Consider the following 17,773-nt stretch of genomic DNA (forward strand, 5'->3'; position numbering starts at 1 on the left):
CACAGGGCCTTCCCTTTAAATATATAAAAATGAAGTGAGGTGGGTTTCCTCCCACAGTCCAAAGACATGCAGGTTAGGTGCATTGGCGATTCTAAATTGTCCCTAGTGTGTGCTTGGTGTGTGTGTGTGTGTGTGCACACTCGCTCTGCAGCAGGCTGGCGTCCTGCCCGAGGTTTGTTTCCTGCCTTGCACCCTCTGTTGATTTGAGATTGGCTTCAGCAGACCCTGTAGTTAGGATATTGCGGGTTGGATGGATGGAAAGGATCAGTGTGTTTCTTTTTAATACATTTAAGTGATTATTATTAGAAAAATCATAGAAAATTTGTTTTGATTGCATTTTGCATTGTACTCAAATAGACACAGCAAAGAGCATTTAAGGAAAAGGCTGCTGGCACCTTCTGCAACTGTTTCATTTCATTCACTACTCCAGTTAGCTAGGCAGTAAGTAGTCCGTAGCTGGCAATCATTTGTGTAATGCCATATTTTAATCTCCTCTAGAGGGCAGCAGATAATCACATTTATTTTTGTTTGAGAGCGGCACATAGCTGGACATCATTAGACTCGTCCTCAAGCAGATATTAAGTATGTAACTTCACACTAATCATATCCTTTTCCCCCGCTCAAAACTGTATTTGTTTAAGCATAATGTTTTCGTTTTGCAAACCTTTATTTAAAAATGAATCGCATTAATAAATCCCAGTGCTTTATTATGTAAGTAGGAAAATATGTTCTGAAGACAATCTATGAAACTCTACACGCAACTACCTCCTAATTCAGAACTATAGGACAAGAGAACCCAGTTCAGGTAGAAGCCCATGTGGCCATTGGTAAAGTTCACCCCAGCGCCCACCCTTGCCAAAATAAACGAAGGACGGAAAAACACTGATGCCTTTGTCTACTACGGCAAACCAAGGCAATGGCAAGGTATCACGTGTGCAAAGTGCAACTCCACAATTAAAAATATACAAATGTAAGATTAAATTAAATAAGTGTTCTCTTGAACTGTATACCACTTAAACATAACACAATAATGGCTGAGCTTTTATAACTGATATTTTATCAAATTTAAGGATGGACATGACAATGAGAACTTCTCAACTTCTTTAGCTTACTGGACTTCTTGCTGCAAAGTTCTCAATGACCCCATCTTATGAAACAAGATCAGCACCCTCATGGTTGATCCTTGTTACAGCCTGCTTACTAATTCTTATGAAATTCAGGATGAATGTGCCATCAGTTCCTCAAAAACTTTTTGACAACCACAAGACTTAGTGATGTCTTTTTATGTCCAGATGCCACCATTATGCATGTTGTGGACTGATTTTTTTTGGACTTGAACTATTGTTCTGGGGCTCCTAATTAGTGTTCTGAGGGAACTATGGAATGACTATTGTGTGATGTCAAAACTTAAGAGTCACCTAAACTTGATTAGACAGTAGAAAAGGACAGCTAGTAGCATGTGAGTATTTAATGGGTGTGTGGATAGCAGCAAAAACCACAAATAGCATCTGAGATTAGGGATCATAGGGAGAGAGAAGAAGAGGAGGGACATAATATGCAGTGCCAAGACTTATAATTCAAATAAAATGATTATCAAGTTTATGTGTTGGGCTTTACTGTATCTCTGACTTGTTCATGCAAGTTATGTGATACAGGATATCACAAGAGATTTTTCATAGCATGGTGACAGTTTTTGGCTGGCTCATGTCTTAAGCTTTATGCACTTCTATAGCCTGAGGAATTTAAGGGAATCGGTTATTTTTCTCTGTAACGCTTCATTTAGATTTTCATTTTTGACTAGGGCCATTTTGTTTTCTTCTGACCACATCGTGTTGATTTCTATTGTCAGGACATTCCCAGTGGAGGCATCTCCACAGAGGCTTGTGACGCACTAGGATTAATGGTTCATGTTAGGATTACATCCTCATCTGACTAAACGGATTACAATATCCTTTTTTGCCATTGAATTCTTGATTTTCGTTTTGATCTCCCGGTTAAGAACTTTGGTATCCTTTTGTTTAGACTTTGATTTTGCTTTGGTATTTGTTGTTTTGATCTCCTGGTTCTTACCCTTGCATCATCTTTTGACTGCCTCTTTTCTCCCATTTGTCTTCAAACTCTCACTCCCTCTGGGCATATTACTGAGTATTCCTGGTAGAACATTAGAACAAGCTATACGAGAACTGGACATCCAGCCAACCAAGTTTTTTCTTCCAAAATAACTTATGTTAATGCATAAGGAATGATTTAAGATCCAAGGCTATCTGTGAAATATATGAAATTTTTTCCCAAAATATTCAGTCAGTCAGTCAGTCATTTCCAAACCCACTATATCCTAACATAGGGTCACGGGGGTCTGCTGGAGCCAATCCCAGCCAGCACAGGGTGCAAGGCAGGAACAAATCCCTGGGAAGGGCGCCAGCCCACCACAGGGCACACACTCACACACACCAAGCACACACTAGGGACAATTTAGGATCGGCAATGCACCTAACCTGCATATCTTTGGACTATAGGAGGAAACCCATGCAGACACGGGGAGAACATGCAAACTCCATGCAGGGACGACCCGGGAAGCAAGCCCAGGTCTCCTTAATGTGAAGCAGCAGCACTACCACTGCAGCACCTTGCTGCCCCCAAAATGGTTTCAATGTAAAATATTACAAAACCTGTGAACAAGTGATGGTTAGATCTTGTCCTGGGTACATTTTAGACAATTTTAGGTGAGATGTATGTGAACGATGATCGATGTTTAATTCAATTGCAAATTTTTATTTTAACTGTATGTGTGCTAGAATGTTTTTCACCTTTTTTAAGCTTATTCTGAAACTTTAATAAAGCCAAAATGAACAAATTGATTACTAAAAAGAAACAGCTGTAAAAAATAAAACATACAAATGAATTAACTGATCCCACGCTATATCGCGCTTCAACTTTCGCGACTTCATTCCATCACGGATTTTAAATGTAAGCATATCTAAATATATATCACAGATTTTTTGCTGGTTCGCGGAATTCTGCGGACAATGGGTTTTTAATTTATGGTACATGCTTCCTCAGTTGGTTTACCCAGTTGATTTCATACAAGGGACACTATTGGTGGATGGCTGAGAAGCTACCCAATCAGAGCACGTATTACATATTAAATAAAACTCCTCAATGATATACGATGTGCTTCCCGCGCGGTGCTTCGCAAACTTGAAAGCCCGAACAGCCCAATTGATTTTTGATTGTTTGCTTTTCTCTCTCTCTCTCTCTGACATTCTCTGCTCCTGACGTGCACTCCTTTGAAGAGGAAGATATGTTTGAATTCTTTTAATTGTGAGACGGAACTGTCATCTCTGTCTTGTCATGAAGCACAGTTTAAACTTTTGAAAAAGAGACAAATGTTAGTTTGCAGTGCTTTAAAGTCCCTGTCTCTACAACCTCCTGTGTTTCTGTGCAAATCTGTGACCCAATCATGACAATATAAAAATAACAATATAAACGTATGGTTTTTACTTTGCGGATTTTCACATTTTGCGGGGCGGGGTTCTGGAACGCAACCCCCGCGATCCAGGAGGGATCACTGTATTATAAAATTATAATTATAAAATCCTGTAAATTAAGCACTGCTGTCTCATTGCTCCAGGTTCCTCCTCCAGATTCGGTTCAAGTGTGTGCCCAGTTGCTGACCGTGTGCCATTTCTGTCTCTTTTTCTTGTGTTTGCGTAGTTTTGAGTTTTCCTCCAGCTTCCCAAAAAACATTATCGATAGGTTTATCGGCAAGTTTAATTTATCCCAATGTGAAAACTGCAGACGCGTGACAAAATACATCTACTGCATGCATTCACTCATCTGAAAATAACATTTGGGCCTATGTATAAAAATGCACTTCATTTTGGATCAGGAGAAAATGACAAAAAAAGAAAATGCTTAAAGTACAGTGAAAGTTTGAATTCAAATCTACTTACTCGCTACTAAACCCCAGCCTGTGATATAGCAAGGATATGCATTTGGCAAGATCATGCCTGGTCTAGGGAGTCGTGCTACCTGGACATATCCACTGGCGTATGCTGGAGAAGTCAGGCGAAGCATGGCGATGTCAAAGCTGCAAGGAGGAACAAACATGGGTTACTAAGGTAAAATTGTTCATTTTAAAGACAGTCTCAGCCATCCTTTTGTTCACAAGATCACAAAACAGATATCTGAAGCAGAGTGCCAGTCATGCACAAGTAGAACTTTCACCATTGCAATTACTATAAAAATTATACAGTATGTACTCCATTTTCATTTTTTTTTTACATGTTGTTAAAAGTAAGATTAAGAAAACCTACAGGTCCAATTTCTTTGGTGTTTGTGCAATAGGTTTCTGAATATATTTAGATGTCTATCTTTGTAAATTAGTTCCTGTTGTTGCCAATAGTTCCTATTGCTGCATTACAATTTGATGAAATTAATTGAAAATCTATGGTAAGCTAAATAAATTATACAAATCAAATATTCAGCTTTTATGTAAAAATAAAGGAAACCCTGAAAGACAACATTAATCACATTATCTTCCCAATCCACTCACTTCACATGCTATCATTTATTTTGTGCTTAACAACACGTGCACATGAAGTACATACAGTCTTTCTTTTTAATTCCAAGTAATTAGACGTAGCAAGCAAATCTTGAAATAAAAGTCAATGCCTCGTTATCTAAACTAAGCATATTATTAATGTGCCTTACTGCTATTTCTGCAGGCAAACTTCATAAAGCTTACCCATTAGCAAAATCTTTATTCCATCGCTGATGAATGAAAATTTTATCTACAGCCCTGTAGTATTCCACCCCTTCATTCCAGTAGAGGTTGTGCTCACCTAGTGCTACTCGGTAGATGGCACCATCATTGCTAAAAAGAGAAAAAAACCCACCATCAATCAGAATAAATTAAAGCTGCAGCTTTTCATTTTTTTGTCACATCATCACAAACGTCTACTCATTTTCATTAAAGTGTGAGCAGTCAATTAACTTAGCTGACTGCACAATTTAAACTGGTAGAGAAATGTAATTATTTTCCTGTGTTCTTCATTCAGGGTAGGTTTGTCCTTAGAAATGAATGCATTAATGTTATGTGTCTGAAACTAATGAGGCCACTTACAGGACACATTAAGTGAATAACACATATCATGTGTAAGGGCGGGTGAGATGAGGGGAGAACAGAAGGCTGAAAAGGATGCTATCTGACAGGGGCATAGCTCAGTAAAATCCAATTGGTCAATGGCTGTTGTCCTGCCAGAATTAACAAAAACCCACTGCCAGGTGCCACAGAACTATGTCCCATGGGGGTGATGTGGGCCAGATCAGTTGGAACAGCAAGCATGCAACACTAGGGGGCTTGTAGTCAGGTAAAGGAATAGAAGGAACTGTGCTGAACCTAGTACAGAATGGGCAGATGGAGAGCAGCCATTAAGATTTTTTACAGACATTGGTGGCAGGCAATAGCCTGGGGTCCCTTGAGCAGTTTTAATAAAGAGGAAATGGAAATACAGAAAAAAATAAATGGATTGGAATATCATTAAAGTATAAAGCAATATTTATCTTTGAATATCATTTTTAAAATAAACCTTTATTTGGTAATATAGTGGTGTAGTGATTAACATTGCTACTTTACATCTCCTCAGCAAATCTGGATTCAAATGCCAGGCTGGATATTGTCGATTGTATAATTGAGGTACTCTTCCTGTGTTCCTGAGGTTCAGTCCATGTTTAACTTATTTGATACAACATCCCTGCAGAAACAGTGTTTTTACAATATTCTTTTTATTTTTCTATCTTCTCCCTGGTGCAGTTGATGCAGGGTGCATGGGAATATGATAATGCAGTCTACTGTGGTACAGCGGGTCCATGGCTTAGAAGAAAAAGCCAGCTTTTAAATAATCGATGCACTCGCAGCTTAAAGAGGGGGCGTGGTAGTGTGACCGGAGTGGTTCCCAGGCACGATGTGGGCTTGGGCGTTTCCACACTGAAGTGCTCAGGTATGGGATCGCCATGTCCGTGTTTGATGCTGGGTGCTGCTAATCGCCGCACCTGTGCCAAATCCCTATTACAAATAGTAGGAGCGCGAGTACAGAGGGGAGAGAAAAATAGAAAAGGACAGAGGTTAAAAAGAAGAAAAGGGAGAAAAAAGCTGGAGAAGGAGCGAGCGCAGGCCTAGCGGGGTGTTTGGCCGGCACCCAGGGGCAGATGGATTGGGTCATTCCTGCTGAGTTTTGTAGAGGAGCAGGAGTGACCACGATCGAGGACGACTTGCCTCATAAGTCAGCGGGAGTCGGAGGCTTGGGAGGTGGAGACCCCAGCATGAATGCCCTGGTCACTGTGGAAGCTGAGTCTCGGTCTGGCGAGAGCCCTACGGAGCCAGCGATCAAAAGGCTTCCAGACCAGAAGGAGAAGGTGAGCTGCAGGTAAGGCAACTCCCCTGGTGCAGGGCCTGGATGGGAGAAACAGGAGAGCCACCAGCTAACGAAGGCACTAGGTTTTTAAAGGACTGCTTCTGGCCATTATTGATTTTTAACCTTGTTTTTAAATGGAATATTTATTGGGATTTTAACCTCTACATTTTCACCGTTTTAAAGGATTATATATTTATTGAAACATTGCACTTTTTTTAATACTTTTTGGTTTTGACTGTTTTTAATAAAAGCACTGTTTGCACTTTGCCCCTTCCCCTTGCTTTGTTTGGTGTCCTCATTGTCCAGCTCATCATTACATTACCGACGGTGTTGGGTTCAAGAGGCTCCCAAAAGTAAGAAGGGAACATGGAGCAAGACACATATCATCACATCTACATGAATTGTGTAGTTTTGAAAAAAGCATATGACTGTGACTGAGGTGGGCTGGCGCATAGCCTGGGGTTTGTTTCCTGCCTTGCTCTCTGTGTTGGCTGGGATTGGCTCCAGCGGACCCCCGTGACCTGTAGTTAGGATATAGCGGGTTGGATAATGGATGGATGGATGGCATATGACTGTGATCCTTGGTGTGTGTTGTAGGAAATGTTGCAGTAATATGGTATAACGGGATTGCTTTTGCGTGCTATTCATTCCTTATATGAATATGCAGTGAGAGATGTGTCTGAATGCTTGGTGTTAAGTTGAATTTCTTCACTGTGGGTATCTGGGTCTATCAAGGCGGTGTCTTGTTACCACTCCTGCAGGGTCGTCTTAACAACATTATAGGCCCCCCGGGCAAAGGGAGTGCATGGGTTCCCTACCTGCACAATCACTCAGCAAGTCACAACATACATAAACTAGCATGGGGCCCAGCGTGCCCATGCATTAAGACAGCCCTGAACTCCTCTTTGTAGCTTGCATGGACAAGTTATCAAGGTGCAGTCAAGGATATGAAGGTGTCCAGTTGAGGAGGCTAGGGATAACATCATTGCTTTCTGCAAATGATGATGTCCTCTTTACCACATCTGACTGTCATCTTCAGCATGCACTCAAGCGATTTTGTTTTCTAGTATTAAGTGGCAAGGATGAGGATCAGCATCTCATAGTCTATGGTTATGGTTCCTACTCAGAAAAGAATGTATAGCTCTCTCCAGATGAAGGAGGAACAACTGCCCTTGGTTCAAGAGTTCAAGTATATTGTTCACGAGTGATAGAAAAAGGAAGCATGAGATTGACAAGCAAATTATAGGGGTGGCAGTTGTTCTCCAGGTATTGTACCAGTCTGTAGTGGTGAAGCGTTACTGAATCTAAAGAGAAAACTCTCAGTTGGCTGGTCAATCTGCATTGCTGTCCTCTCCTACGGTCATTACTCACAGCTAATGACAATAGTTGAGGACTGCAATGTCAGTTGATGGGCAAACTGAGTGAGTACAAGTGACACAAATGAGGGTTCTTTTCAAGGTTGCATGACAGAGTGAGAAGCTATCTGGTTCAGTATGGCCTCACAATACAGTCACTGATTCTCCAGATAGAAAGGAGTCAGTTGGGTGTGGTTTGGACATTTTGGACAACCCCTCCCCCTTGAGTTGTTCCAGGCAAGTCCTACTGGGCGCAGACCCAGTGGCAGACCAAGGACAGACTGGAGGGATTATATCACTTGGCTGGTTTGGGAACACTTGGAGAATTACACAGAAACACCTGGGGACAGGGAAAACTAGTTGACCTACTTGGATGAGATTCTGTATTTTAACTCAATGCTATGATTTAAATTTTTGAAAAGATTTAGAAGAACCTGAATATACTAAACATATGTACATTCTATTTTTCCATATTTGTTTAATAAGCGTGTTGTATCATAGACTGGCCCCCCATATCAAGTTCCTGTCTTATGCATGATACCACAGGGATGGATGGATGGCATTCACAAGGTGTAGCAATGACAATTTAACTTTGCCAGCTGCTTAGATTTACTGTGATGTTGAGTTATTTATGGAAATGTATATGCGTTATATTAAAACATAATTTTCATGCATTTGTACTGGCTCTGCATTTATACATTATAAGGTGGACTCCTCCATCTCTTTTCTTGTAGTGTACAGAAGTGATCAAGAAGGCTTATAGGATTCTGGTTTATATAATGCAATGCTGTGTTCAATTCTGGTCTCCATGTTACAAAAATGACATTTGAGAACACCTAAAGGAGAGAACAAATGGGCTGATTCTGGAATTGAGTGGTATGAGCTATGAGGAGAGATTGAAGGAGGTAAACCTTTTAAGTTTAGCAAATGGAAATTAAGAGGGGTCATAATGAAAGTGTTTAAAATTCTGAAGGGAGTTAGTATAGTGGATCACCACTGTAATTTTAAAAGACAATCTTCAACATGAACACAGGGACACAGATGGAAATTGTAAAGGATTGTTATGGAGTTTTTCATCACACTGAAAGCCATGGAGACATGAAGTAAATTAGCAAGTACTGTGGTGCATAGAGAAGAACTTGAGAGACCCTTGTATCTTGACTTGATGTTATTTTGGAGAGTCTAGGTGAATACGATGAGCACGGTTGTTGGGCTGAGTGGCCTGCTCTCATCAAACTGGTTTTGATATGGCTTCTCTCAAAGGGAAATAAGTTGCCTGTGATGGTAGATTTTAATTTAACCACTAGGAGATTCCCCCCTGCTCACTTTGCTCACCAACCCCCCTGGCCTGTGTCTCTGCCGCTAGCGTTGTTAAGAGAGGGGCTGAATGCACCCCAAGGAGATGTGGTCACTCCTCTGAAACCCCGTCTTAATCGGTGATACAATGGGAAACAAATACAGTTTTTTTTGTTTTGCTCAATCAGCTGCTGGCTTGCTGCTGCTGTCATGCCGTGTGATCTGAATCTTGTACTGCATTTCGAACATTTAAAAGCCTGCACAGCAGCTGTCCTCTGTACTCGTTGTCTTTTATTTTCGGCCCTGGGCGTGGTTAAATCTCTTGGCACAAAGTCTCGTCTCGCGGGATGTGAGTTCTTGATATTTTTTAGTTTATAATTTAAAAATGGAATAAGAATCTGAAAATCTAACAACATCACATAAAGGTTCAATAAACTCTAAAGAATGATACCAAACATATATATGTAGGTTTTAAAATAACCCTGATTTAAAGCGTGACAAAGAACGTGATATAAAAACGTCACATAAAATCGTTGCACAAAATCGTTGCACTTTTAGGCTTAGGATCTTATAAATACAGAGTACATTAATATGTCAATTATTTACTGATTTTTAAATTCCCTAATCAAGATATTTCATGAATACAGAATATGCCTCCACTACTTTTTCACTGCACATTTTATTTAATGTCATCTTCACAGAAAATGCAGTATTATCTATTTAATTATAGAATCTATAAGACATGTTTAAGTCTATTAAGCTATTAAACTATTTCACATTTTCCATTAAAAGGTGCACCTAAAAGCTACACATTAAAAATAATGTAAAGAAACCTAGTGTAAGATTTCATCCATTGCAAAGCAGTGTACACTTACAAATCAACGCAGTGGGCTGCAGTCATCACCCAGGAAGGACTGACCAGACTGCCTCCACAAGTGTGTGCCCAGCCTCCTGCATGAGGGTAACTGTATTGCAGGGAAATCTAAAGAGAAACAGACAAGTCTCATTATTAAACTGACATTTGTATATAACAACTCATGTACAGTGTGGTTTACCATGAGTTTGTGCACGGAAGTCATTTCTACACAGTAACATAAATCAAAGTTTTCTGGAGTAATAATTTTTTATGCTCAACAACAGAGAACATTAGTTCATATTATTAGGTGTTTTGATCCAAGGAGGGCATAAGAAATCTTCTGTGTATTTTTAATGAAGTATTTAACATTCTCCAGTGACTACTTTAATATGGAGCAGCACAGTGGTTATTAGTATTGTTTCCTCATAGATCCATTGGAATGGGTTTGAATCTTGTGCCCATTGTAGAGTGTGCAAGTCCTTAATGTATTTGCAGGGGGTTTTTCACTGGGTACTCCTGGAAATCCTTCTACATCGGGCATGTTAGGTCAATTGGTGATTCTAAACTGGAACCCAGTGAGTGAGTGTGGGAGTGAGTGCACACAGCAATAAACTAGTTCATTTTTGTAGAGCTGATGCTGATATTCCCAGCACAGGCTGCAGCTCTCCAAATCCCTGGATTGGATTAAGTGTATTCGACAATGTTATACTAGTTTAATCTCCATAATTGAAATAAATCTAATGCTACCATTCTTCTGGCAACCACCAAGCCCATATTCGTATCAGACTGCCAGATAGTTAAGCATGATTCATTGTGCCAGTGTTCATGTTTCCCATACTCCAGAATTCTATGGCTGCATGTTTTTACACCACTCTAACCAACACACTGCATTGTGTATAGTGATCTTATACTTGTGTGAAGTTGTTTGGCCATGGAAAACCCTTTCATGAAGCACCCAATGCTGATGTTGCTTCTACAGGCAGTTATGAGTGATGCCACAGAGGACAGATGATTTTTACACGCTATGCCCTTCAGCACTCTGTGATCCCACTCTGTGAGTTTACTTGGTCTGCCGTTTTGTGGCTGCGCTGTTGTTGCTCATAAACACAATAATAGCACTCACAGTTTACTGGGGCAGATCTAGCACAACAGAAATTTCATGTACTGACAAAAAGTGTCATCCTATGGCAGTGACCCATTTGAAGTCACTGTACCCTTCAGTACGACCCATCCGACTGTCAGTGATTGTCAATGGAGATTACATGTCTTATGCACCTGTTAACACTGGATGTGAATGAATTTGGAGATTTGTCCAAATACATTTTGGCTATGTATTGTACAGGGTGGCCCATGAAAAAGTGGCCCACCTCCTCCGAGATGACGCCCGTCTCGTCTGCCACCTGATGGAATGTACATGAAAATGTTGAAATGGGCACAGAGATGTATTGTCACACAAGGAGATCACTTTCAGCATCTTCTGTAAATGTGAGTACCAAATTTGATCATTTTTCTCTTTGCGATGTAATGCAGTCGTCGCGGTGGAAGTAGGACACTTTTTCGTGGGCCACCCTGTATTACAAAAAATGTAAAAAGACAACAAAGGCATTTTTACCTTATATTAAACTAATATTGATTAAAGTTTTATGACAAAAACATTTCTGAGTGATCCCAAAAGCAAAGAATCTGGAAACACAAAAATGGTAAGAGACGTCCTTGCATCTCCTTGTCAATAGGTTCATGGACTAAGAGAAGATCATTGCTTAAATTCTAATTACACTTAAGCTATGATCTACCAGAAGATTTATTCAATAAATAGGGTGATTAGAGGCCAACAAAACAAATTTTTAAGCTGATGGACCAAACTGTAATTTGTAACGATGCTTTACACTGAAAGCTTGTAACAGCAGGTCATTACATCTTCCAACATCATCAGTGGAACAGCCTTCTGATTCATTATTGCCAGGGTTAGAAGTTGTAGTTGCTGGCTTGAAGATTTTTTTTTATGTTTTTGTCTAGACTGTTCACAGTCCTTCTACTCCTGTTTGAAAGGAAATGCACCATGTATAGGCAGAGTTTCCCTTGCATGTACAAATTCTTGTTAAACATCCTGAGCACACGCATGGCAGTGATGTCAATGCTCTGCACAAGCAAAGAAAGTTAGAATACCGCATTAATCAATCCATACAACACACACATTTGCTCCAATGCACCCAGATAATGCCAACAAAATATGGTAGTGGTAAAATAGATGGAGGAAATATTCTATATTAATTCTTAATTTAGCTTTCATGTGCTACTGAATAATAATGTATAGCAGGATTTCTTTTCCTTATCAATGAATTCAGTTTCTGCATTGAGAGTGTTAAAATTACAGTGTTTATACTGTACTTTTTTCACATATGCGAACAAATAAGAAAATTAGTCAATGATAGATGTTGTGGTAGAAACTGAAGTTTATTTTTGTGTTATAGTTTTAGAGTTTATTAACAAGTAAGGCTGTTGAAAATTTTGGAAGGTGTTTAATATAAATGCAGTATAAGCTAGCTATAATGGTTCCCTTCACTGTCTATTCATTTTTCATAGTAAAGGTCAAACACATGGAGATGGATTAACCAGGCCATCCTCTCTAACATCTTTTTCCAGATGTTTTCAAGGAATTCCCAGATGCTCCCAGGCCATCTGAGAAACTGGAGCATTCGATCACATCCTTGGACTGCCATGGATCTTGGCCATGCTAAAGATGGCTAACAGGATTCCTCCTAAGTGTATGTCCTAACCTCAGTAGGTTCCTCTTGATCCCGGCAAGTAATAATTCTGTTCTAAGGTTCTCCTGTATTGTTGAGCGCCTCCACTTTTGAAGAAGAGTGAATTTAGCAACTCTACACAGGAAATCTCATTGTAGCCACTTGCACTGGCTAATCATTCTTGTATTCACTATGCAAAGCTCATGACCATAGTTAAGAAAATGGATGCAGACAGATGGGTAAATCAAGATTTTTATGCACTGATTCATTGGTTACAATATATACCCACGTATAAGTTGGGTCTTGAAACCCAAAAAATCAATCATAAAATCAGACTTATACGCCGTTCAAAAATACGACACTTCATTTTTTTACATCTTCTTGCTTCCTCCAATTTCACACCAGTTTCTCAGATACATCACATTTTGTTGCAGCAGAGCATTTACCAATTTCTTTCGCCATTTCAATGACTTTTAATTTAAAACCAGATTCATATTTTCTTCTGATCGAGTGCTTACGATAAAGGTGTATGAGGGTGTGAGATACAAAAAACACAAAACAGTGCAAACATTGCTTCAGAATAGTTCGGGTATTACTGTGTGGTCATGTAGGCATTAAACATAGAAAAAAAAGGCAGTGTGCTCCATTGTTACTTTCTCAGGAGAGCGTTAGCATATCATAATCTCTTGGATCAATAGCGTGAGTTTTCCGCATTCAACAAATATGACTGACATCATAAAATATTGGAAATTATACGGTAAAATCAAATCCCGACTTATCTGCGAGAGAACTTAAATGCAAGTATATACAGTATTTCTATCTTTGCTTATGAATAAGACCCAGAGATATTATAATTCCTCAATTTAAGGTATCTGTTCACCCTTTACTTTTATGACACTGGCTATTTATTTCAGGAAGAGGAATGTGACTGGTTCTGAAGGTACTAATTATGACTCCATAACATTATATTCAAGTATAAACACTCCAGTACTTCAAGAGATGACATTGTAGTGAAGCCAAGAGGACCAAATAAACTACAGACAACAGAAATGAAACCCTCAACTTTCCTGACTGAACACTTCCGCAAGCAGAACTGCTTTGCCTGGATATCTTGTCCATAAAAATTATAGTTAAATGTACAGCCATGTTAAATGGTCATGACTTAGGCTTATTTCACACAACTCTCCTTTGAATTAAAAAGATTGACTGGATTCTGCTCATTGCAAAGTCTCATTCTCTGACTGGCCATCCCTAAAAGAGTAAAGCCATATTTCAACTTAGTGGACAAAGAGTTGCTTTCCGTGGCACATGTTGTATTTCTTTCATGTAAGCTCTAAATTGCACTTTGTAGTGTTTGGATAATGCATACATGCACAAAAAACAAATAATATACGGGTTGCTACAGTTTTTAGATTACAGTAAATCCTGCGGCTGGGGATATTACCATCTCTTTCAAGATTTTTCAATGATGCGAACATTTCCTGTGTAGACGAACGTATCTGTAATTTTTTGTCATGTAAGTGTGGACAGGGATACTTTTGTATCCATGCATAAATGCTAACGTGGACAGAGATCATTTTTTGTTTAAAAACTTCATTTTTAAATAAAAATATGGTAATGTGGACTATCCTTAAAATAATATATGCAAACTCAATTTGTGTTCCACAAATACTGTACAGGAATGGAATGGAACACTGTAACCTGTAATTTTAGAGAACCTTCTATGGTCATAATGTTTTTTGTTTATTTTTTAATTCCACAAATAAGACGTGAACACGATTTACAAATTCCCAGAACCCCTGAAACTTCTGTTCAAGGGCAAAGAGTTGGTCCACTCTTGAGTGGTCTGGATTGCTCAGCACTTGTCCTCACCTGTGTCATCAAGACATACAGCCTCATAGCAAGGTAACTAACAACCAGGATAACAGTCTGTAGAGGACACTAAATCAAATCGACTGAAGGGAATTGATGAACTTGTTATTTGCCTTAAATGTCAACACATATCACGTAACCTCCCTGTATTTGGCTGTATTCACCTTGTCTCAATTCCAAACAGTCTCCCTGTACTTGACACTGAGAAGTACCCCCATTGCGTGATGCTTCACCATAGGGATGGTATTAGACAGGTGATGAGCTTGTGCCTGGTCTTTTCCAGACATAGTGTTTGGGCTTCTGCCCAAAGAGTTAAGATATTGTCACATCAGAACAGATAATCTTTATCTTCATGCTCTCAAAGTACTTTAAATGCCATTTAACAAGTTCCAAACTCTACCATAAATGATGGAGTGCTTCTGAGATGTTTGTCCAACTGTCATGGTTTTTCCAAACTTCTTCCATTTCACAATGATTAAGGTCACTGTGCTTCTTTAAACACTCAAAGCTTGCTGTGATTTATGTCTCACCATGATTTTATCATGGAGGACTACAGACAGTTCCATTGACTTTAGGGCTTGGTTTTTGGGAATCGAGTTCTTCTATACACAGATGTGTGCCTTTCTAAGCTATGACCAATCAGTTCAGTTTGCCACTGGTGGACTCCAGTCAAGTTTGAGACATAAATGGGATGCACCTGACCATAATTTGAAGTGCCACGGCAATGGGTATTAATTCTTATATAAATGAGAGAGTCCCGCTTTTCATTTTTAATAAAACGTTTATGAAAGTGTTTTTACTGTGTCATTATTGGTTATTGAGTGTAGATTGTTGTGCTAAAATAGTAAAATTATCCATTTAAGAAAAAATGTGCAACATAATAAAGTGGGCAGAAAGTGAAAGGTTATGAATAATTTAGAAATCAATTGTATATATAACACTAACTTAATATTATTGTACATATTATACTAATGCTTCACATTTTATTATGAATAATCACTTTATTTAATACTATGTTAAATTTTTCAAATACATTTACTTCTATTACAATTCAGGAGTACAAATACTGCTGGATGCTGTGAGTCTCTTTTTACAGGAGGCAGTAAGTCAAGTTTAAAAACCCAAAGTGACTTCAGGCATTTCAGTGCTTAAATCTACAGTTCTCTATAAAATATAACACATGTTGTCATCCATTACAATATAAAAATTATACCTGCCAAGGCCAGCTGTTACGTACGACTTCTTCTCCGCCGACGACCCTCTCTGTTTTCATCTGGTTTGTGACAGTGAAGTCATCCTCAAGTTCAGCCTTGCATAAGGCTCCTGCAAGCAAAGCATACTGAGTCTGGAGAGTGTTTTGTTTTATTTGATTTAATATTCTGAAAATGTTTCCAGTTCAGTTAAATGTCAGAAATATAACTAGAAAGTACATTATCTACTCTCTCTCTTATATATATATATATATATATATATATATATATATATATATATATATATATATATATATATATATATATATATATATATATATATATATATATATATATATATAATCCTATCCCTAAAAGTGCAACGATTTTGTGCAAAGGTTTTATGTCACTTTTTGTCATGCTTTAAAACCTACATATATATGTTTGGTATCATTCTTTTCAGAATTTATCAAACTTTAATGTGATGTTAGATTTTCAGATTCTTATTCTGCTTTTAAATTATAAACTAAAAAATATCAAGAACTCACATCCCGCGAGACAAGACTTTGTGCTAAGAAATTTAACCACACCTGGGGCCAGAAACAAAAGAAAAAGAGTAGGACAGCTGCTGTACAGGCTTTTAAATGTTCGAATCACTGCGTGAGATGCAGATTGTGCAGCACAGCAGCAGCAGTAAGCCAGCAGCTGATTGAGCAAAGAGGAGGTAAAAAAAACTGTATTTGTTTCCCATTGTATCACCGTTTAAGAGGGGGTTTCAGAAGAGCAACCGCGCCTCCTTGGGGTGCGTTCAGTAACCCTCTTCACAACGCGAGCAGCAGAGATGCAAAGTGGCTGGCGCCTAGCACAGGCCAGGGGGCTTGGCGAGCAAAGTGAGCCGGGGGTGAACTCCCTAGAAAAAATTATAAATTACAGAAAATAGTGTGCCACAAATTCAGTGCTACACCAACAGTATTTTACAAGGAAACACTGATTAACAGGATTACCGTGATGAAGGCCAAAGTACATTTATGTAATGATGACATGATGCATTCATTTACACTCATGCATCAACTTATTAATTAAAATTTAAGATTTGCAGTAATTATGCAAAAGATAAGTTACAATATATTCCATCCTTTAAAAGAGAAAAAGCTCCCATATTCTTTATAATTGCAGCATGTATAGTCATTTGTATTATTCCAGACTTTGCTGTTTTTTGCTCAGCATAGTGAATGGATTCAACTTTAAAACCAAAATTAGCATCTAAAAAGACAAGCTGCTCTATTAAAAAAAAAGATACAATTGAAATAATTTATCACTGAGTGTACTGTAAGTGTGCCGAATGAATAATGCATTGTTTAAAAATGTCACAAGATAATAGATGGATGGTGAATAACCTTTTCAATAGGAAGTCATATCTTTTCTTGAAGCTTCTGGTATTAAAAAAAAAAAAACTTACCCAGGAAAACCAAAACGAGCAGATGCCACATTTTGAAAACTTCAATTAGAGCTGTTATTATTTATACAGTGAGCAGCTTCCTGTTTGGCAGAAACCCATGCAACGTACTTTTACACAAGCAACCTTGGTTTTGTGGAAACAGTGACAGGATTAGGCCAGTCTTAAATGGAATTGCTCAATCTTCTGTATAAAAGGAGGGTGATATCAGATCCATGCAATATCTGTCCTCAAGGCTAAACAACATATAAAAAAAATGCCAAACACTGTCCTAAATTCCCTTATTTTAAAATAATAAATCTTGTAATCGTTTTAGTAAGCCAATAAAAGGTGTCATTTTGCTTGATTTCTCAACTATTTTAAAATAAAACTTCTGAACAGGTGTCATCCATCCATTTTCTGTGCCCAGTTATGTAAAGGGCAAGGTGACAAGTCCCGATCCGGGCATCACTGAGTACCAAACAAGAAATAACTCTTGGGATGCCTGTCCGTCACGGGGCACACCCATTCACACATGCCACTGACACTGACGCAGGGCACACTAACTCGCATTCCAGCCACAAAGTGGCAGCTCTGAGATTCAGACCC

General features: G+C 38.7%; 1 protein-coding gene across 1 annotated transcript in view; it reads right to left on the reverse strand.

Moving 5' to 3' along the window:
- Positions 1–17,219, reverse strand: part of LOC120530015 (elastase-1-like) — a 47,965-nt gene extending 30,746 nt beyond the window's left edge. The window contains exons 1-5 of the mRNA XM_039754185.1: positions 17,189–17,219; positions 15,753–15,862; positions 9,943–10,049; positions 4,748–4,876; positions 3,954–4,090 (exon numbers count right to left, since the gene is read on the reverse strand). Coding sequence (XP_039610119.1) covers positions 3,954–4,090; positions 4,748–4,876; positions 9,943–10,049; positions 15,753–15,862; positions 17,189–17,219 — 514 coding nt within the window. The remainder of the gene's footprint in view (positions 1–3,953; positions 4,091–4,747; positions 4,877–9,942; positions 10,050–15,752; positions 15,863–17,188) is intronic.
- Between the last annotated feature and the right edge of the window lie 554 nt (positions 17,220–17,773).

Source organism: Polypterus senegalus, chromosome 5 (assembly GCF_016835505.1).
Source record: "Polypterus senegalus isolate Bchr_013 chromosome 5, ASM1683550v1, whole genome shotgun sequence".
Classification (NCBI taxonomy): domain Eukaryota; kingdom Metazoa; phylum Chordata; class Cladistia; order Polypteriformes; family Polypteridae; genus Polypterus; species Polypterus senegalus.